Source organism: Suricata suricatta, chromosome 17 (genome assembly GCF_006229205.1).
Source record: "Suricata suricatta isolate VVHF042 chromosome 17, meerkat_22Aug2017_6uvM2_HiC, whole genome shotgun sequence".
NCBI classification, from domain to species: Eukaryota; Metazoa; Chordata; class Mammalia; order Carnivora; family Herpestidae; genus Suricata; species Suricata suricatta.
Window position 1 is genome coordinate 13,405,359 of NC_043716.1, and position 23,259 is coordinate 13,428,617.

At 42.3% G+C, this 23,259-nt stretch overlaps 1 protein-coding gene across 4 annotated transcripts in view; it reads left to right on the top strand.

Moving 5' to 3' along the window:
- Nucleotides 1–23,259, top strand: part of SMG6 (SMG6 nonsense mediated mRNA decay factor) — a 226,143-nt gene that overhangs the window by 51,032 nt on the left and 151,852 nt on the right. For all 4 annotated transcript variants that reach the window (XM_029927433.1, XM_029927432.1, XM_029927430.1 and 1 more), the window contains one exon: nt 6,944–7,089. In XM_029927433.1, coding sequence (XP_029783293.1) covers nt 6,944–7,089 — 146 coding nt within the window. The remainder of the gene's footprint in view (nt 1–6,943; nt 7,090–23,259) is intronic.

The following is a 23,259-nucleotide window of genomic DNA, read 5'->3' on the forward strand; positions in this document are numbered from 1 at the left end:
TTCTTTGTCTACCTTTACTAAAGCCCCCTTTAAACACCCATCCCCCACTGCTAGTCCCTCTGGTTTCTCTTTGCCCTTTCAGCTCAGCCCCTAGTGAGCTCCTTAAGGAAGTCATACTCAATCCCAGGGGTCCTTCTTGGAGAGACTACTGTCCACTAATTTTCCCTTAACGGGGAGAGTAACATTTGCTTTCCTCTAACATTTTCTCTTCCTGCTGAACCATACCCCTTTCTTGTCTGCTCAGGCTCCTGCCCCATATTGCTGATCTCTGTAAATGCTAGGATTTTTCTATGGTTTCCCCACCCACCATGGTTTTACGTATAAATCTTAGGGACAGTGATGTGTGCAAAATCCCTGTTACATCATGCATTAAGTCCTTGGGAAGAGATTAGGTTTTGAGTATTCCTTTGGTGGATCAGAGTTTTTCCTTACTGTATAAAACCAGTGATCCTAAAGCCTGATGGATGCCTGCATACCAGAATAGAGGTGTGCTGAGCGCCTCTGTAGTCGAGGAGAGGAGTAAGTGGTGGTGCTCTCTGATCAGTCTTCTATTGCATTTTAGTATTTTCTGAGTTGGAGGCTTTATTATGAGCTACCCTTTGAGGTGATATCTTTTGTATTATGGATCCCCCAGTTGTTGTCAGTATTTCCCTCTCACTTTCTGTTGTAACTTTCTAAGTTTATCTGTAATGCTCTAGAAAGTTTCCCTGTGGGAGAAGCTGAAAGGGTTTTTAAGAAACCCTACCTATTCCATGGATGGTAAACTAGAAAGTATGCTTATTACATACTCATTTGTCATCACCCTGGGCAAGAGTGACAGTGATGGTCACCACAAAGGGCAGTCTTGATTTTAAAATCACGTTGGCAACCTAGAACAGTGCCAGTAGATGCATCTCTATAGGAGAACTAAGTGTAAAGTAATTCACTTGTGAAAAGGAAATCAGGTGTATCAGTAGCACTCCCGCCCCCCTTGTAAGCTCTACTCTGGCAGTAGTTTTTGATCAACACTGTTGTATTCCTAGTGCCTGGCATATGGTACCTACAGCACATATTTACTGAATGAATGAGTAAATCTTTACAAGAAATGGACAGATTGTGAAAGACTGGAGAGGATCCTAGTATTCTAGTGGGTAATAGTGTACTATTAGTGTACCCAGTCCAGTCACCAACGAGGCTTATAAATAGCTGCAGTTACAAGGTAAGCAAGATGATATCAATATGGTTTCATAAAATTAACCCATCATGGCAGGAAAAACTATTATGCTGCACTTAAAATAGGAACTATGGGGGCACCTGGGTGGCTCAGTTGGTTAAGCCTCCAGCTTTGGCTCAGGTCAGATCTCACGTTCGTGGGTTCAAGCCCCTCATCAGGCTCTGTGCTGACAGCTAGCTCAGAGCCTGGAGCCTGCTTCTGGTTCTTTGTCTCCTTCTCTCTCTGCCCCTCCCCCTCTCATGCTCTGTCTCTCTCTGTATCAAAAATAAATAAAACATTAAAAAAAATAAAAAAAAATGGGAACTATGGTTCCTTATCTCTTTATTATCTTTTTTAGTTCTCATTTTAAAAATCTCTTTCCCTTACTACCTTTCCACCCCATATTTCTCTCCTTTTCTCATTTTCCTATGTTTGTTATCTAAATGTTCATGTACTGTGTTGTTCCAAGTCAGTATTTTTCAACCTTCATACCATTGATTTTTTGGGCTTTAGAATTCTTTGTTGTCGGAGGCTGTCCTGTGCATTGTGGGATGTTTAACAGCATCCCAGGCTTCTACCCACTACACTAATGCCAGTAGTGTCCTCTTCTCACTGGTCAGGACACTTAGAAATGTTGCCAGGCAATGCCACATATTCCCTTGGGGGAAAAATTACTCCTGGTTGGGAACTACCAGGTTCTTTTTACTGAATTTTTTAATTTTATTTGTTAATGTTGAGAGAGAGAGAGAGAGACAGTGTGAGCAGGGGAAGGTCAGACAGAGGGAGACACAAAATCTGAAGACAGGCTCCAGGCTCTGAGTTAGCTGTCAGCACAGAACCTGATGCGGGGCTTGAACCCATGAACTACAAGATCATGACCTGAGTCGAAGCTGGACGCTCAACCAACTAAGCCACCCAGTTGCCCCAGGAACTATCAGGTTCTATTAGAGATTTTGGCTAAAGAAGTTGTAAGTCTTGGTCCAGAATGTAGAAATATTTAGGATATATTTTTGTCAGGTTTAAGTATTAGGTAGAACTTTACATTTGTTGCCTTTAAAAATTCTCATAGATATTTTGGAGGATGTCAGGGAAGGAACCACAATAATGATTAACAAATCTAGAAAATTATTTCTGAGAGGAAAAATTAATCTTAAGAAAATTAAGGTATGGGGTGCCTGGCTGGCTCAGTCAGTGGAGCATGTGACTCTTTATCTCAGAGTTGTGGGTTTGAGCCCCATGGTACGAGTAGTGATTGCTTAAAAATAAAATCTTAAAAAAATTAATGTAAAAAAAAGTCATTTAGACACAGCTGTGGGGTAGCCTAACTGTATTTAAATATAAAAGAGTCATAACCAGATTGTTTTGATTCCTCTGGGATGACAGCAAGAGAAAATAGGCTTATGTTACAGCTGAAGAGACTTTGGTTAGGTGTAAGAAAACTTCTCAGAGGCAAGATGCTTGAGAATTTTCTTCTCTGGAAGCCTTTAAAAAAGAATAGATTATCTCATTTGTCAGAGGTGGTTTGCTGTGGTTCAGATTATCTTTCAGGACCTCTTCCATTCCTGCATATAACATATTCTGTTGGCAAAAAGATAAGGACAGTCTAGTTTCACCTTCATAAAAAATGAATTACAGTCATGTTCACATGAGGAAAATAATATGTAAATTCTAGGCATTCCAGCCCCCTTGATGAGTATTCTGCTTGTGCAGACCTGGAGGTAAAAGAATTGAGCCCTATGTTTTTTCTGGAAAGCAGAGACAGGAGTAACTTCTACTGGGGGAAGAAAAAGTATAGTAGTCTGTAAGACTAGAGAAGCAGGGAGCCCAAACCACACACAACAACATGGACTGTTGCCTAATTACCAAGAAGATGTGAAATGTGGGAGGCGTTGAAAACGAATTAAGAGTGAGGAGATTGTAATGGGGAGCAGCTGAAGACACATCCACTGTCCCGCCTGCCGTTTGAGAAAAGCCCCTGGTTATTTTGCTCTCTGGGCCTTCTGTCTTCTCTGTGCCAGGTGTTCCAAATTGCATCCGTGTCTGCGTGAGTGCCTACTGTGTGCATCACATGTCTCCTTACTCAGTGTCCAGGGAAAGAGAGGTTCAGAGCATTAGAAGACCTCAGGTGCCAAAAAGAATTTGTTTTTACCACTAATTACAAGACCTCGAGAGGGAACAAGTCAAAGCCTCTTTGGGCTTCAGTTTCCTTATCAGTAGTTTAAATAGATGATGTCCAGGGTCCACTGCAGTCCTTATGTTCTACAGCACTGTGATGGTTTTTTCTCTCTCGGTCCTACCCTGTCACATGGCTTAGTTTTGTTTGTTTTTGTTTTGCTACTGGATTGCTCCTTATCTTGTTTAGTTTTTAAAAATTAAGAAGTTGAGAAAAGTTAGGAAGCCTGATTCTTTTCTGGAGAGAATGTCATCTAGCCTTGCTGTGTTCCTCAGCATTGGAGAGGTTGGGTCCTGCCCCATTAGTTACCGTCTGAGTGACTCCCGATTTAGGTCCCAATGTTGTCTGAAAGACAGCTTTCTTGAAACTGCCATTCAGATGAGACAAGGTGTCTCTAGAGATCATTTTGGAAAGCAGTCTCTTCAGTCAGCAAAATGCTTATCCTGAAATTTATTATATCTTTTACCGTTTTTAAGGATAGGGACCGAATCCTCTCAGGCTCAAGAAAAAGATTGAGTCAAGGATCCCATATGGCTTCTGACAGATACTTGTTTTCCTGGTGGGAGGCAGGTCAGACCTGCGCCTGGACTCCACTGAGAGAGGCTGGGAAGCCGGCAGCCTGTGGACTTTTGATTTGTGACAAATAGAATGATTTTGCCTTCCATTATTGCCTTGGTTAAAGTTACCACTTTAGTTTTTACTTGCTTGCCTAGTCACGCTGTTTGCACAGCTTCAAGGTCTCTTGGAATTCAAAGACTGATGTATTTATTTTGGTCTTTGAATTGTGAAAAATGCAATGTTTATGTCTTGATTTATTTTTAAAATTATAAATGTTTTATATACAAAAGCCAGACGTATTCATTGTAGGGAAAATCTATTTACTGCCTGTAGGGCTCAGTGTAAAATACTAAGAAAGCCCAGCAAGAGAAGAAATAAATCGCCCAAGCTCTCACTATCTAGAGATAATTTACCATCCTTAACACTTAGCATATATTTTTATCTTTTTTCTATACATATCCCCCCACATTTATTGTTTTTTTTTATAAATATGCTAACAAGGGATATTAAACTACTTAAAACTGTTTTCATTTAATATATATTGAACTTACCCTCATGTGATTAAAAATCTAATACAACTTTTAAAAAATAGAATTCAGTCTGATGGAAGTGCCATCTCAATAATCTGCTATTGTTGGGCATTTTAGGGTGTTTCCAATTTTTTGCTGTTTTAAATTACCATCTTCTTATGCTTTCTGTCTTCCTCCTCTGCTGCTACTGTTGCTGCTGCTTTTATAATTTTATAAAACTTTAAACATAAATTGTACATTGTATTTATCTCCACTTTAGTGTAATTTTTGTTCTGTAATATGGGGTGGAACAAAGACAAACATAGTCCTACTTGCAGCTGGTTGGAGGCCAAAATCAGCAATTTAGTGACAAAATTGGGAACTAGAAACCCTGCGATGGAGCCCTGAGGAAAGATCTTTTATCTCTGCGTCCCTCAGTTACTGCCTCAGCTGATGTAGTCCGAGTGGATTCATCTTCCCTCGTAGCTCAGAATTAAAGTATTCTAATTTAATCCTTACGTATTTGGTTTTTTCTTTTGTTTTAATCATGTTGAACTAGTTGAAAGACAATGAGAAGATTTTATTTTAATTAAGAAAACAAAACAAAAAGATGTAGACATTCGACCTGGTGCTTGTTTGAGACTCGTCTGACCTAGGGAGTTAATGGATGTTTCAATTCCCATCCCAGGGAGAGGCTTCCTCAGACACAGCTTCGAAGCAGGACCGCTCCACGTGACGCTTCGGTCATGTCATTCCGTGCTGGCTCTCTACTGCCTTTCAACACGGAGACACATGGCTCTGAAACTTGCCCATTGTGGCTGCTTTTCAAGCAGAGTGAACACTGCTCTTCTCGTAATGAGAAGTGCTAGCCCCCTCCCCGCCTCCGACCAGAAAGAGTGCTGCACAGTGTCAAGATTTAAAATGAAACCTTTGTTATAGCCCATGGGGAAACATGGATCCATTCCAGCCCCAAACATATCACTCTCTGCCATTCCAAACCTACCAAGAGTTTTAATGGTTCTGAAACTTCTGGAAGGAAAAACAAGGTTCTTCCCCCCCCCCTTGTTTTTTGGGGGGAGGGCACTTGAAATGGCACATTGGGGAAAAAAGCAAATACATGGCATGTTTTGTGCCAATGAAAATGAGGACAGCTCAGCAGAGAAGGGAACTGGAGTATAAACTGTAATTGACCCATAGCTGTGGCATGACTTCTGGGTACCAGCAGGTCAGTAATAGGAGTTGCCATCCAAGGGCAAGGAATGAAGATTGCTAAGATGCCAGAAAGCTCTGGAGCTTTTTTCCTAACTTGTGGGGGGTACTATTCAGTGGGGGTAAGGGCCAAGGTTTAGGTGAAACTAGGAGCACCTTTCTCTAGGACTTGAAACTGCTTTATATCTTTTACGAAGGATTCCCTTCCCTGTAGCTTTCCAGAAGTTACTTATTAATCCGCCCTGGAGCTATTCCTCAACCCCACCCCCTACCCCCAGTGTACCACAAGGAGTTTGTTTGTTTGTGGGGTGGGGTTGAGGATGGATAAAAGATACTTTGCTGACCACGAATTTTCGGCATGGCTCTAAGGCCCATGTGCCTGGTTTCTCTCTCTAGCACCAAGTCTGAATTTGCTTTTTATTTTCTGAGGACTTGAGCTGTGGTTTGTTCGTGTTGCCAAAGGAGCTCCAGGCATGCACCACTGTTTGGGATCCAGTGGCCACATTTGGCAAGCAGTGGTTTGAATGACCTCTCTTTAGGAGCCCTAGGTCACTGGCTGGATTTCTACCTCCGTACATTACAGGCTCTTCCTGTATTGGGAGTGGCAGTTGGCCAGGGCATTAGATTTCCACTGGCCTGAAAACATACAGACCCTGATGAGCAGAGGCTTGTGAGAGGGAGGAGAGCAGCAACACAGAAAAGATTGAAACACATCACTGAGGCCCTTGGTCTAGGGATTCTTCAAGGGGAAGTTTGGGATCCTTACGTGGAGCAGTTGGTACAATAGTACCTAAAACACAGCAGCAGAGCTCTGTCTGGTTTCCTGAAGCAAAGCCTTGAGTGAAGACTCTCTAGACTCATCAACCTCTTTTTATAGAATAGTTTTCATACCAGAGAGTTTGGGGAATATGTAGGTTTTAGAGCTTAAAGGAAATTTGTTCACTCTTCACAAAAACTGATTGTTTCACAGAGAAACTTTGATTTCAGCTTGAATCAACTTACTGCCAGAGGTTAGGAAATAGCTTACCAGAGTGTAATAACTCAGAGCAACTTATCCAGAGGTTGAGTTGTTTCCATTCCTGATCAATTCCTTCTCTTAAATGTGTCGCCACCTTAGGATACCAGGAAGGTTCGTGAAAGAAAACGTCCTAGGCATTAGTTGTCTGCCTTCATAGGGACACCATGGGATGGGAGGGGGGCAGATTGTGTGTGTGTGTGTGAGGATGCGTGCACACGCGCGTGTGTGTGATGCCAACTGCTCTTGGGCATGTGGCTCCTGAATGAGCTGGCTGTTATTTGTAGGATGGAGACGTTCCCTGCGGTGGCTGAGAAGGTCCTCCAGGAGTTCCAGGTGCTGCTGCAGCACAGTCCCTCTCCGATCGGAAGTACCCGCATGCTGCAGCTTATGACCATCAACATGTTTGCTGTACACAACTCTCAGTTGAAAGGTAAGGAATGGCTCGTTTCTTTGTCTACACAGGTAAAGATTAATCTAGCTATCTAGTTTCTTTCCTCTGCATACCGCTCCATTCGCCTTACACATACACACACACACACACACACACACACACACACACACACACCCTCATTGTCTCTCAGATTTTCAATTTACTCTCTGAAATCTGTATAACTCTCTGGTGCTTGGGCGGGATGAAAGGAGGGAATCATGGGTATGGAGCTTAATTTGCAAACCCAGAGATGCTGTTACACATCTGGCTATGCTGAAGGCAGCAGCAAGACCTCTTGGAGGCTGCAGACCCACAGCTTCTCCCAGGGGAGAGGCATTGCTGAAATGTTTCATTGCAGAGACCATACGCTTGGCAGGGATTGGGAATAGCTGTTTCTGGACTCATGTACCCTGTTTGTTCGATATGGAAAAGTCTGGTTCCCTATGGGCTATCCCTTGTGGGAGCCTGCCAGGGAGTGCGAACAGTGAATTGATGAGCTTTGGGTGACTCAAGCTGGAAGCACAAAAATTACCAGGCCCAGAATTTGGCTGTCACACTGGTGTGCATTCTGAAATGCTTTTCTGAACACTGGGGTTTTCTGACTGGGATTTTAACATTGGGGAAGGAGGGGCTGATTGGCAGGAGTTTTAAATGTTCTGAGGACCCGGTCACTGTTGAAGGATGTTACCAGGATCCCTCCCCTCCACCCCACTTAGGTAAGGATGATGACGTTTGACTTGACAGAATTATGTAGCGCGAGGGTGACATTGTTTTGTGTGTTCATTTGGTCCGTGTGCCAAAGAACCATTTCGGAGTATTGACAGAGACTGTTTGGTGTCAGGGCTGGAAGCTTGTTATCTGAAATGCCAAGAAGTGGGATTTGTCCCGTGCAGACTATTGTAAAACAGACCTGGCCTTTCTGGACAGAGTGTTGCTAGTTCTTTTGTTGCATCTCTAAGAAGAGATCCGTCCCTTTGAGGTGGATTTATTTCCCTTCCCATTTGTGTCTGGGGGTTATGCTTCAGCTTGCTCGTGTTGGGGGGAGGTGGGTTTCTCACCTGATGCCACACTTGCCCTCAAAACGTGGCTCCTCCTGGGGCTCTGCAAGGTTCTTTGCTGCTCCGCCTGGGTTTTCAATCATATCTGAATCTTAGAGGATTTTCTGGTCATGTGCTGCCTGCCACAGCATTTAGAATTCCCAGCAGAAGCCAAGATGCTTAGGTGCCTTTTTGAGGCTGGCTCGTTATTCCTGAGAACACCTCCAAGGAAGCTCGCACTCCTGAGGGGGCAGCGGGAGTTTCTGGGAAGGAGGAAATAAAGTTTGTGAAGTGTTGTCGTGGTGAGGCTGTGAAGTCCAAAGGGGAGGGGGCTTGATTCCTTCACCGTTACTCCCGTGGTTCTGCCCAGTGGGAGGCTTCCCAGACTCAGGAGATGCCCTCCTGTTTATATTCCTGCCTCCCTCCAGCAGCAGCACAGAGTTCAACACAGAGTTGCCTGTCACAGAATTGCAGCCTCTGCCAAGGTAGGGTTCCAGTCTTAGGTGACCTGTGGTCTCAGGAGGTGTGAATGTAAGGGACCTACAGGCCTCGCCTGTGAAGCATCTGTTGTCAGCAGCTTCTGCTCCACGAAAAGGAATGCCTTGCCCTTTTCATAGGCCACCAGAGTCCTTTTCTTGTAGCTGCTGTTATGTAAAGGTTAAAATATGGGTGAAAGGAAGGTGAGATGGTGAGAATGGGGAAAGAAGAAAATAGGTGGTTCTTCCATTTCAGGCCAAGGTTCTTTTTTTTTTAAGGACTCTTTTCCATCCATGGTCAGTCATAATGAGGACCTGCTAGCCAAGAAGGACATGTCAAAGCCTGTGCTTGAGACCCTTCTCCTCATTTCTGGCCTCGTCCTGACGCTTACCTCCATGAGGCAGCTAGCTGGGGCCAAGGGGAGTAGGAGCTGAGGTGGTTAGAAGCTCCAAGAGCGTTTCAGGGAAAAACAGCCCAGGCCACAGGATATAACACTCAACTAGGACAGAGAGCTCTGCGGACGTGCTGCCAAGTACCCGGTGTGCAGTTGAGGCGGCCGTCCAGACCCCACTGTGTGGGCTGCCATTGGGAGAGGGGTGAGCAGAACACTCAGCGGGGCTGGTTGGTGGGAAGATGCACTTTTCCATTTCCCAGCACATGAGTCATCTTCTCTGGGCCCCTGTGCTGCGCTTGCACGGACAGTGGCAAGAGGGGGGTGTTGTGGCTGAGTAGCAGCATCTGTGCCGGGGGTGGAGAGGGAAGGGGGTTGGGGACAGGGTAAAGATTTAAATCCTTCAGTAATCAGCAGCAGTTTGAATCACATTTTTATGAGTAAGGAAGTGATAAATCAGCGCTGAGTGTTCAGCCCGCAAGTCCTGTCAGCTGGTGCCCTTCTAAAGGCTTCTCCCCAGGCCAGTCTGCTTGTTGTCAGAGTCGCCACCCAGACATGGAACCCTGACTGTCTGAAACTGGGAAGCGAGGGCCTGATGCTGCCTGGCCCTCCCAGGTGCTTGGGGTCGTGGTGATTTGGCAGTCACTGCAAGTTATAGAACATCTGGGCCATCATTTTTCTTTCCATTCCTTCTTGGACATGTCCTTCTGGGTGGGTGTTTGCACATGTCAGTTCCTGGACTCTTGAGAAGGAACATTCCAGCCTGAAGCAGAGGTGATCTGTGGCCCCCAAGGTAGTTGAGATCCTTTCAGTCTGGGCCTGGGCCCGGGCCTTCATTGTAGAAGTGGTACCTTAGGAGTATGATTTGAAGAGCAACAGGGACTTCCTTACTAAAAACTATGCTCTTTATTGATGCCTCTAATTCGTTTTATGTGTCTGTGTATGTGTGTGTTCTGTGCCACCCTTGTGATTACTCTCCTCTTTTCAAAATACCAATAGTTGAGAGATGCAGATGATACTGTTACTAACTCTGTAGCGTGGTTACTTTTTAAATGTGCTTTCCTTGTGGTCAAGAGAGACCAAAAGCTGCTTGAAAGCTTTGGATGCCTCCCAAGTGAAAATGGAGGAGAAAAACTTAGCAAGTGATGAGTTAAAGGCGTCTCTCCCCTTTTTATAGGTTATAGTTTTCCCTGGCACTCAGGAAGGCAGAGGATGGAGGTCAGATTTGCCTTCTTCACACAGGGGAAAATAGAGTTTTGCCACGTCACTTAACCAACTAAACTTTGCGATGTCAGCAATGATCTTAAAATTCAAGGGTTGAGGGGTGCCTGGCTGGCTCAGTAGATAGAGCGTGCAGCTCTTGATCTCAGGGCTGTGAGTTCGAGTCCCATGTTAGGTATAGAGATAACTTAAAAATAAAATCTTAAAAAAAAATTTATGGGTCGAGTGCCATTAGTGGGGGAGAACTTTATCTCCTCTCATATGGACCCTTTGCAAAAATTCTGCCTCAGTGGAACTGCAGAGTCTAGAAGCCTGCACAGAAGTAACTGGGGACAAATGAATTTGAGAGATGTTTGGGGGCTCTTAGCAAAGTGCCTACTGTTTATTAGGCACTAAGCTTTTGTTGAATGCATGGATGAAGAAGGCCACAGTTCTGGGCAAGCCAGCTCTCATTGAACAGTACGTTCCTTACCTGGCCCATGTCCAAAAGTGTCCTTTGGCAAGTGATGGGGGTGGTGAGATAGATAGTTCCCAGAGTGATGTCACAGTTGGTAATGTCTCTACAGCATTCCTGAGCCTGAAGGCAGAAATGGGGCCTTCGCCACGTGCCTCAGCCTTTAACACATCAGTGGCCATCGGATTGGCTGACGTGATGCTGGAGGGTGAACTGTTGATCTCAACCACAAACACTTCAAGAATTTTAATTTTTTTTAAATTCTGTAATTTAAGGAAATAAACTCGAGTTTCTTGAAGAGGAATAATTGAAGCAACGTTTGTGGTAGGGCATCACTGAAACCCATTGCATCCCCCATCTGTGCCCAATTTGCTCCATTCTGGCCTCCCCCCCTTTTCTTTTCTCCCCCTCTTTGTCTCTCTCTTTTTAAAAAATATGTTTTATAATTCCTGGAATCAAAACCATCTCAGGCACACACTGTTTTATTTTACTGTATTATTGGATTATACTTCCTATAAATCATTGGATGTTATTCATTGGCCACCACTGGAATAACTTCCCTTTTCTGTGCCCTGGCCCCCTCTTTTTCCTCCTCCTTTTCCTCCTTCACCAGTTCATAGAGTAGGCCTCCATTTCAGGCTTGCAGAAAAGCTCTGGTGGCAGCAAGAGGGCACCCAAGAGACACTTCTTGGGTGTGCCGTCGGGGCTCCCTGCTTTTAGGGAACATTTAGGGGCTGGGGTTGAGGTAGGGCTGACTGGCATTATCGTTTATGCTTGCCCTTACAATTTGTTAGGAGTCCTGAATTGGAGGAGGTAGAGGAAGTGCCACATGTGTGTCTCCAGAGGGGTAGAGAGTCCCAGCTGGGACCGATAGTGGCTAGCCCAGATGTTGGGATGTTTGAGGTGGAGACCCACCCCTTCATGCTGCTGTTGGGCATGCAGATCGAATCTAGTTGAGAAGTTGGCTTCACAACCCAGGTTCCTTTGATCTCCCACCACATCCACCTTACAGACCTTGAGTACAGCAGTCTGCTTTTCTGTGGCATTCACTTCTGTCTGAGTCTCTCACCAAAGCAAAATGTATGAAGTGCCTAATCCTCTGCTTGTCAGAGCAGTTGTACAGGAAATCCACCTTTCATAAGGGGTTAGGCTTGAGTTTAGCTGTATAAACTGTCCCTGTCATTCTTCCTTCTATATCTCTAGTGGTAGAAGCCATTGGGCTTTTTCTCCTAAAGGATCCATGGGTAGATTTCTTCAGGTAGTCAGCACTGCCTGACCTTCCCTTTCAGAACTGCTCAGTTTAGAGTAAATTAACAAAGGAAGAGCAGGCTTGACCAGCAAATTTTTGTGAGAAATAGATTCAAAGGTCAGAAGAGGCTAGGCTTTCGAAGGCAGGCCAGAGGAGGACGCATCCTTCAGCTATGCCCTCTGTCCCTCAGGGGGGAGATATAAGTATCAACAGGTTGCTTAGCACAGCCTTCTTCCCTCAGAATTCCCTGGAAAAAAAGAAAAAGTTAAAGAAGTGAATATGTCAAGGGACTACCCTTTCTTTATTGACTTGATTTCCAGCGTCCTTGTTTTCAGAACAAAACTGTTACTTTAGGCTGGGGAAGGAGAAACGGTTATGAAAAACTAAAGCGATGAGAAAATTTAGTCATATCAACAAAAGCAAGCCCCTAACCATGGTCAGTTGAAGAAATGATTTCTGTGTTTCCCCCAATATGATGCTGTGGTTTGGTGTCCAGAGTCCTTTGGTCTAGAGTGTTGACGTGCGACATCCCATCATTACCCAGGAGCCGAAATGGGCCAGATAGCTCATCTCTCTTGCTGGTTTTGCAGCTTCCTAATTTGATTTTCTTTTGCTCCATGAAGAACTTGCTCTGAAAGGAAGACATTATTGACAGGAGTATTGGCAGCAGGACTCTCAGCTGCCTTTTCCGAGTTCTCTTTAAGCTTTTCCTGAGGAGAAAAATTCTAAATGTGTAGCTGAGCAGGGGGCTCAGGCCAGATAGGTGCTGTGTGTTGAAGTCACACAGTAGGTGTGTTCTGGGGATGGGGTCAGAGGGGGTCCGTTGGACTTTGTATCCTAGCCAACTAGATGGTGGTCTGAGGAAAAACTGTAGCTTTCAGAGGTAGTAGCCAATAATGGCAGCAAAAAAACAACACTGTGTCAATACTTGATGAAATTTTAGGGTTGCTATGTATATATTTTCTTTCTTAAAAAAATTTTTTTTGTGTCTTTATTTTATTTTGAGAGACAGAGACAGAGAGCAAGCAGAGGAAGGGCAGAGAGAGAGGGAGACACAGAATGTGAAGCAGGCTCCAGGCTCTGAGCTGTCAGCACAGAGCCCAATGTGGGGCTCGAACCCACAGACTGTGAGATCATGACCTGAGCCAAAGCCGGACGCTTAACTGACTGAGCCACCTAGGCACCCCTCTATGTATGTATTTTCATTTGATTTCTCCTATCACCTATTTGAGACAGGTGGGACAGATATTTTGTATCTTATTTTATAGGTAACGAGAAACAGCAGAAAGGTTTAGTAACTTAATCAAGGGTGCACAGTTCATAAATCACACCCAGGTCGTAAGTGTCTAGCCTTCTGTATCAGAAGACACAAAAACTTCTCTAGAGTTATTTGAGACAGTTAAACAATGCAAGCATCCCCCCTCTACCCCTCCAAAATCTGAGCAGCTGCTGTTCTTTGATACAAAAAGTGAACCTAGAGTCGGTTTTGAGACTGAAGAATAACAAGTAGAGATGAAGGAGTTGGGTGGTCAGAATTCTCCTAGACTGCTTGAGCCTCTAGTAGGACCACAGGTAATAAGCTGGCAGAAGGATATGGTTTAGGGATAACAATTTTGGGGTTCCATATTTACTATTCTCACAGGTAAGGAGGAATCTCCCTCTCACGATGGAAAGTATTCTTAAAAATTTTTTTAATGTTTATTTTTGTGAGGAGAGAGAGAGGAAGGGAGGCAGAGAGAGGAGGAGACACAGAATCAGAAGCAGGCTCCGGGCTCTGAACTGTCAGCACAGAGCCCAATGTGGGGCTTAAACTCACAAACTGCCAGATCATGACCTGACCCAAAGTGGGATACTCAAAACACTGAGCCACCCAGGCGCCCCTGGAAAGCATTGTTGTTGTTGTTGTTTTAATTTTTTAATGTTTGTTTATTTTTGAGAGAGACAGAGAGCAGGGGAGAGGCAGAGAGAGAGGGAGGCACAGATCCGAAGCAGACTCCAGGCTCTGAGCTGTCAGCACAGAGCCTGATGCGGGGCTCGAACTCACAGACTGTGACATCATGACCTGAGCCAAAGTTGAACGCCCAACTGACTGAGCCACCTAGGCACCCCTGGAAAGCATTGTTAATGATCAGTTTGTAAAAGTAATCTTCAGTCTTTCTCTTGGGAAATGTAGCGTCTGTGTGTCTTTCTCTTTTAAAGGACTTGATAGGAGCAACGTTTCTTATTGTCACAGTCTTTTCTAATATCCTTCTTGTTTTTAAAATAGAGGCTTTTCAAGGTGCCTGGGTGGCTCGCTCAGTTAAGTAGTCAATTCTTGGTATCGGCTGAGGTCATGATCTCATGGTTCATGATTTTGAGCCCCATGTCAGGCTCTGTGCTGACAGTGTAGCACAGAGTGATTTTCTCTCTCACCCTTTCTCTCTGCCCCTCCTGCACTCTCTCTCTCAAAATAAATAAATAAATAAAACTTAAGAAAAATAAAATAATTAAAAAGAGGCTTTTCACATGCCATTCTTTTTTTTTTTTTAATTGTTTTAATGTTTATTTATTTAGAGAGAGACAGAGTGTGACCGGTAAGGGGCAGAGAAAAAGGGAAAAACAGAATCCAAGGCAGGCTCCAGGCTCTAGGCTCTGAGCTGTCAGCATAGAGCCCGATGTAGGGCTGGAACTCACCCTGAGATCATGACCCAAGCAGAAGTCGGACGCTCAACCAAATGAGGAGCCCCTCACATGCCATTCTTAGAAGAGACTGTGATTCATATTTTTGGCCCAGTGAAAAATGGATATGTCATTCATGCAGAAAAGAGGATGAGAGAATAAAACATTTGAAAGGACGAGAAAGGGAATACACATGGAACCCCACCTAGATTAAGAAATAAAATCTTGTTAGCACCTCCGAAGCTTCCTGTTGTGTTTTATGCGTGTGGTAGTTCTCACTCACCTTTCCAGGTAATCGTCAACCTGACCTGTGGGGTTCACCCCCTTACTCTTCTTCCTAATGTTGTTGTAAGTACGTCCTCTTAAACAAAACATGGTTTGGTTTTGCTTGCATATAAATGGAATCAAGCTTAATCATATATTTACATTCTTTTTTCCCTGGCTTATTTTGTTCCATGTAATGTTTGTGAGTTCTGTCCATGTTGATGTGTGTGGTTGTAGTTTATCCATTTTCATTGCTACAATACTACATTTTATTCATTTATTATAGTTTACACATTCTTATGTTTAAGGGCATTTGAGTTTTCTTTTTGGGGTTGTTATGAACACTGAGTCCATTGACAGTTATTGTAATTATTAGGGTATTTGGATTTATATATACTGTATTTTTAGAAATTTATTTATTTTGAGAGAGAGAGAGCATGTGACTGGGGTAGGGGTACAGTGTGACAGGAAAAAGAATTCCAAGCAGACTCCTTACCATCAGTGCAGAGCCAGATGCAGGGCTTGAATTAATGGAACTGTAAGATCATGACCTGAGCCAAAACCAAGAGTCAAACACCCAACTAACTGAGCCACTCAGGCAACCCTATACTGTCTTATTTTTTTTTTAAATAAGCTTTTACTGAGGTAAAATATTTACACAATAAATTGAACCCATTTTAAGAGTGCATTTCAGTGAGTTTGACCAATTTATATATCTGGGTATCTAATGTTCACAATCAAAATACAGAAAATTCCATCATCTCAAAAAGTTTTCTTTGTGCCCAAGTCAGTTGACCTCCATTCCTGCCCTGGCCCCAGGCAAACCACTGATCCACTTTCTGTCACCATATACTGGATGTGTCTTTTCTAAAGTTTCATATAAATGGGGGCATCTGGGTGGCTCAGTCAGTTAAGCGTCCGACTTTGGCTCAGGTCATGATCTCTCAGTTTGTGGGCTCGAGCCCCGCTTCGGGTTCTGTGTTGACAGCTCAGTGCCTGGAGCCTATTTCAGATTTTGTGTCTCCCTCTTTCTGCCTTTCCCTTGTTCACACTCTCTCTCTGTCTCAAAAATAAATAAACATTAAAAAAATTTTTTAAGTTTCATATAAATGGAATCATACAGTGTGTACTCTTTTGTGTCTGGCTTCTTTTGCTCAGCTTCACATGTCTGAGATTTATTCATGTTGTTTCTATGTTATCAGTACTGCATCAGTACTGCATATTATTATAATAGTATTTTACTGTGAGGGTATAATACTGTATTGTTTATCTAGCTACCTGTTGATAAATGGGTTGTTTCTACTGTTGGACTATTACGAACAAAATTGCCGTGAATGTTTGTGTGAAAGCTTTTTTGTAAACATATGTTTTAATCCCTTGGGTAAATACCCAGGAGTAGATGTTCTGGGTCATACAGTAAAGTATATGTTTAACTTCATAAGAAACTACTAAATTGTTTTCCAAAGCAGTTGAGCCATTTTACATTCCTTGCAGCAGGGTACAGGAGTTACAGTTTCTTTGCATCCTTGCCAACATTTGGTATCGTCAGTCTTCTTTACTTTCGCAGTTCTGATGGGTGTGCGGAGCCATTTCATTTTGGTTTTAATTTCATTTTGTGTTTCCCTAATGACTGAGGATAATGAATGACCTTTCATGTGCGTATTTACTATTTGTATATCTTCTTTAGTAAGTATCTACTTAAATCTTTTGCCCATTGAAAAATCAAGTTGTTTACCTTTATTATTAAGTTTCAAGATTTCTCTCTATGATATGAATATAAGCCCCTTATCAGATTTATATTTTACAGATATTTTCCCCCTATGCTTTCTCATTCTTCTACCTGTTTTGTTCCCTTTTTTCTTCTTTCTTGCTTTTTTTTGGATTTTCCCCCCACTCTTTCTTCCCCTTTCCCTACTAGTTTCCTTTTCTTTTATTAGTGGTTACCCTAGGAATGAGAGCATGTATGCTTACTTGCCAAAATCAGGTTATTCAGCATTTTCACTCTCTTCTGAATAATACAGGGGCCATGGAATACTTAAATTCTATACTATATTTCCCCAGTTTATAGGCTGTTTTGTCATGTATTTTAATGTCTTTTTCCTTTCAAATCCTACAAGACAAATTATTGTTGCTGTTTTTGTTGTTATTATGATGTTGGTAAATGTTTGTTTAGACCCACTCATGTTTAATACTTTCTTTTCATTCTTTTTTGCATTTCATAACCTCCACCTGGTATCATGTTCTTTCTGCCTCAAGTATATTCCTTAGAATTTATTTAGTGAAGTGTTTTTGATGTCAGAATTTTTCAGTTTTTATTTGTCTAAAAGGATTTATTTTACTTATTCCTTTTTTAAAAAAAATTATTAATTTAAATTTTTAAAAATGTATTTATTTTGAGAGAGACAGAGAGAGCATGGGTGGGGTAGGGGCAGAGAGAGGGGGAAAGAGAATTCCAAGCAGGCTTCTCACTGACACAGTGTAGAACCCAGCATGGAGTTGGAACTCAGGAATGGTGAGATCGTGACCTGAGCCAAAGTCAAGAGTTGGATGCTTACCCAACTGGGCCCCATGTATCTGTTGGGCTTCATGTATCTGTGAGTTGATTTCAGCAGTTTTGGAAAATTCTTAGCTGCATTAAAAATACTACATCTGCCCATGCTTTCTCTTCTCCTTCTGTGACTCTAGTCAGAGGTTAGACTTTACTCTGTGTCTTTAGTGTCTCTTACACGTCTTTCACTTTTATAACTTTCTGTGTTTTGTTCTGCATGCCAGATAATTTCCTTAACTCTGTCTTTTAGTTTACTGAATCTTTCCTTAGCTATATCTAATCTGCTAAATATGTCCTGCTGAATTTTTTACTTCACTTATATGTTTTTATTTCCAGATATATTTTGTTCAAATACGCTCTTTTTTTTTTGTTGTTTCTTGTTCCCTGTACATATTTGTGAGCTGGTATTTTATGTCTTTAAAATATAATAAACATGGTTTATTTAAGACTCTATGAATAAGGGGTCCTTTTAGGTAAGTTTCTGCTAAGCTCTTATTTCTGCCAGTTGTCATTCATGTGCCTTGTTTCTTGTGCAATTAATTTTTTTTTCTTATTTTGTTTGGAATTTCATTAGTGGGAATGCTTAGAAATCTGGGTTGAAAATTGGGAAAAGGACTCGAGTTTGCATTTGTCCACTGCCTGGTGTGGGCAATTTAAAATAATCACTCTAAATTAAAATATCTGCTTGAGGGTTTACAAACCACTCAGGTAATGTGAATTCAGGTTTCACACTCCTGTGAGGGTTAGTGCATGGTCCATATTTTCAGCGCAATGTTTTTCCTCTTGCAGTCAGCCATGGGGTTTGATATAGTCAATTTTCCAACTGTCTTATCAAGGGGCCATGGGCTCTTTTTTTTTTTCAATGTTTGTTTATTTTTGAGAGAGAAAGAGAGAGAGAGAGAGAGACTGAGAGACTGAGAGACTGAGTGCAAGCAGGGGAAGGGAAGAGGGGAGACATAGAATCTGGAGCAGGCTCCAGGCTTGGACCTGTCAGTACAGAGCCCAGTGTGGGGCTCAAACTCACAAACCGTGAGATCGTGACCTGAGCTGAAGTCGGACACCCAACTGACTGAGCCACCCAGGCGCCCCATGGGGCTGAGAGTTATTTCTGATTCACCCTCATACCTTGGATGTAGTGCTGTAGGATCCCAACGTAATGGCAGAGATTTTGGGTGTCCTCTCAGGTTAGCTGTACCCATGAAGCTTTGGAAACCAAAGCTCAAGTTCATCAGGTAGCAAATGGTCTTAGGGTTATGTCTGGCTGTATTGCATGCACACTTTTATCTCTAGTTTCCCATCTTTACTCAATCTCTGCTCAGAAGATTCCTTTTTAATTTCCTAACTCATATATGCTTTCTAAAAAGATTTTTTAAATAATTAGTTGTTTCCTTGGGAGAGTAGATCGAGGTACCTAATCTGCTGGTCATATGTTACTAGAGAAAATGCTGTGACTCCTTTTTTCTTTTTACCAGAAGACTTGACCATTTGTTTAGCTCTTCCTGGAGCAGTGTGACAGGGGCACCCATATTCAGGGCAGCAAGGGCATGTGGGCTGGTTTTTCAAAGAGTAGCTCTTTTTCTAGCTACTATAGTCTAACTTTATGGCAGATGGTGTTACTTGGTTCACATTTTGAAATTTTTCCAAGAAGTGTTCAAGGTGTAGACTACTTAGAAGACTCGTTGGGTGGGGAAGGAAGGTAAAGGGAGGCTTGCAAGCTGAAATGATAGAAACCATTTATTACCAAAAGGGTCTGAGCTAGAGGAAAAGAGTGCTCTCTAGTTTCAGCCACATTACATTACATATCAGCTGAACTCTTGTTGGCCCATAAAATCTTTTCCATTAGTCAGGGTGCTCTGTGCATTTGTTCTTGACTTCTGCTGTTCTTAGAGCTGTTTAGTTGGCTTGTATGTCTCAGTTTAGAAGGCATATTGTCACATATTTAGAAATTTGTTTACTGTAATTGCAGTTTTCTGGCTTCTTTAGGCCCCTCTTCAGATGTAGGACTCCCATCTTAAAGCTTATTTCAGAAAATGCCCCTGTGATCCCTTGCCCCAAGTGCCAACAGCAGATGCAGCAGCTGACACGCGGAAGGGAATTTCCAACTGCTGGGCAGGTTTCTGAAATCCAGACACGTGCTGTTCACACTTTGGCTTCTGAAGCAAGGATCAGTGGTTGGAGAGGGGAGGGGCTGGCAGGGGACTGGAGGGAAAAAGATCTTACGATGCCTGCCCAAGGCTTACGGCTGTGTCAGCTTTCTTCATCCCTTCTCCAGCTGGCGTTGGCAGGGTAGAGTAAATCACTGTAGAGTGGTTATGAGCCGAACTCACTGGGGGCTTCTTTGAGGCACACCTGTGACGTCATCCTGTTATCACTGCTTGTTCTGCATAACCTCTTTTTACCTCTCCCCTGAGAAAGGGTGATGCCCAGAACTTGTGTCAGGGCAATGAGTAGAAATGTTTGGTAATCATTATTTTGAGATGCCTGCTAAGGACACAGTTGCAGGCCATTGACACATTCAAGATTCCACATTGGAAGAGAAAATCCTCTTTGTAAACATGGCCGGCATACCCCATAAACTTCTTTTTAAACATGAAGGGAAAGACAATCCAGAAAGACTTGAAATTCCTAAGTGGTCTCTCTTGATCTCTCTCTAAACACACAGACACACACACAGACACACACAGTGCTCTCTATACAGCAGTGATTCTTTTGAAAACATCAGATTGTGTCACTCTATTCATAATCCCCCACTGGCTTCCCATTTCAGTCAGAGCAAAACCATAGTCTTTACAGGAGAACTCCCCTCCTCCCCACCCTCCCACCGCGCCTCTCTCTGACTTTATTTGCTGCTACTGCTCTCCCCTGGCTTGCTTACTCTGCCACACTGGCCTTCCTGCAGGTCCTCTGATAAGCCAGGGATTCTCCCACCTTTGATCCTTGGCCTTAGCAGTCCACTCTATTTGAATGCTCTGCTGCCAGCTGTGGCGGACGCCTCCCCTCCCAGGAGTCCGCTGCGATGGCCTGGGCCCGAGGCCTGCCCTGACATCCTAGCGACAGTGCTGCACTCCCACCCTGCCCCCCTTGATTGCCTCTATATCCTGCTTGATTTTCTTTTTTCACAACTTGTATTCTGAATACTAGGTAACTCATTTTGGGGGCATATGTTTATTACTCATTTTCTCCTACTGCTCCTCCTCAAGAACTTAAACCCCCTGCAGTTAGGGATCCTTGCCCTGTTTTAATCACTGACGTATTAGGCCTGTCTAGAGCAGTGCCTAGTGCGCTCTAAGTTCTCAATAAACATGCTCAACAAGTCAGTCTGGGCAATGCAGGTTGAAAGGCAAGGCCTGGGGCACCTGTTGTGTGGGGTCATTGTTGATAATCTTACTGTCTTCTTTTTTTTTTTCCTTGTTTTTTCTGACATCTCAGAAAATGTAATTTCAAAATACATATTTTATAGCCTGACATTAAATTAAAATACATTAAATGTGTTTTGGTATTTACCATCAATCCTGGAATCTATGTCTTTGGGGCTCTGGAAAGCAAATTTCTTGGAGAACAATGTAAGTTCTGTCCTTTATCACCTCCTAAATCTTTCATCGTTTATTCTCTGCTCTTTCTTCTTGCACATAATATTGTTTTAGTTCCCCTTTACTCATTTACTGTATTTTTACTCTCACTTACCTAGAGCAATTTTGTTCTCTTTATGTAAAGTAATTTTTAAAATTTATTTATTTATTTTGAGAGAGAGAGGCGGGGAGGGACAGGGAGAGAGGTAGAGAGAGAGAGAATCCCAAGCAGGCTCTGCACTGTAAAGTGCAGAGGCCAACACGGGGCTCAAACTCACAAACCATGAGATCATGACCTGAGCTGAACCAAGAGTCATATGCTTAACTGACTAAGACACCCAAGTGCCCCTACATATTTTTTTAAAAAGATTTAACATTTTTGTTTTTGTTGAGAGTACTAAAATAATAGGGAAAAAAGCTGGAAACTACCTGTAAACCAACTTCCCAGCAATGAGATTCATTCTTCTATGTATGTACAAATATTCAAGTTTTTCTTAACACAGTTGAAAAAATACTGAATATAAAGATGTTGGATTCTACTGTTTTCACTTAGAGGTATTCAAAGTTATAAAATTCTTTATAATCATGTTTAATGACTGAATAATACTCTCTTATATATGTTAAAATTCACTTAGTCCTTATCCTGTTTTGGACATTTTTCCCCACTTTTCTAGTATTGTGAATAATGCTGTAATTAACATCTTTGTACATAAAACCTTTGCATTTCATATTTTATTAGAATATATTTTTAGAAGCTCAGATTTTGGGTTAAAGAGTTTGAAGTCTTTTAGTGCTTTTGATACATGATGCTGGATTACTTTTTAAGAACTTGTGCCAGCTTACACTGTTTAATAATGGTATTTGAGAATGCCCAGCTACCACCTCTTGCTGGCATTAAAGCATTTTTAATGTTTTATAGTTCTTGGCACAATGTAAACATTCATATATTTGTTGAGTAAATGATAGAAGAAAACCCATCTTTTTTAAAAAATAGATTGGATTAAAAAAAAATTTTAATGTTTATTTCTTTTTGAGAGACAGAGTGTGAGCAGGGGAAGGTAGAGAGAGAGGGAGACACAGAATTGGAAGCAGGCTCCAAGCTCTGAGCTGCCAGCACAGAGCCCAATATGGGACTTGAACCCACAGACCATGAGATCATGACCTGAGCTGAAGTTGGCTGCTTAACTGACTGAGCCACCCAGGTGCCCCTAAGACTTTGTTTTTTAGAGAAGTTTTAGGTTCATAACAAAATTGATTGGGAAGACCAGAGAGTTCCCATATATCTCCCGCCCCCAAAACTACACTACCTCTCCCACTATTCAACATTGGGAACCAGAGTGGTACATTTGTTACAATTGATGAACCTGTATTGATACATCATTATCACCTATAACCCATAGTTTATATTAAGGGTCTACTTTTGATCTTAAACATTCTTTGGGTTTTGACAAATGTATGCTGACATGTATCCACCATTATAGTATCATACAGAGTAAGTTCATTGCCCTGAAACTCCTCTGTGCTCTGCCTATTCATCTCTCCCTCCTCCTCCCTTTTGGTAACCATGGATCTTCTTACCATCTCCATAGTTTTGCCTTTTTCAGACTGTCATATAGTTGGGATCATATAGTATGTAGCCTTTTCTGATTGACTTCTTTCATCTACTAATATACATTTAAGGTTCCTCCACATCTTTTCATGGCTTCATAGCTCATTCCTTTTTAGTAATGAATGATATCCATTGTCTGAATATACCACGGTTTACTTGCCAGTTAACCTATGGAAGGACATCTTGGTTGCTCTAAGTTTGGGCAGTTATGAATAAAGCTGCTATAAACATCTGTGTGCAGGTTTTTATGTGGACATAGTTTTCAGCTCATTTGAGTAAATACTAAGCAACACGATTACTAGATCATATGGTACGACTATGTTTAGTTTTGTAAGAAACTGCTAAACTGTTTTCTAACTTGTTTTAAATTGCATTTCTTTGATTACTGGTGAGAATGGGCATTTTTTTTCTGTGTCTTATTGTTTATAGTTCTGTGCAGACTCTGCTCATTTTTCCATTCCAACCCAATATCTTTCTTGTCAATTTATTTGAGGTTTATTTTTAAGTTTATTTAATTTATATTTTAGAAAGAGATATAGAGAGAGCATGAGTGGAGGAGAGGGCATGGGGGGGAGAGAGAGAGAAAGAGAAAGAAAGAAGAGAGAAGAGAAGAGAAGAGAGAAAGAAAGAAAGAGAGAAAGAAAGAAAGAGAGAGAGAGAGAGAAAGAGAGAAAAAGAAAGAGAGAGAGAGAA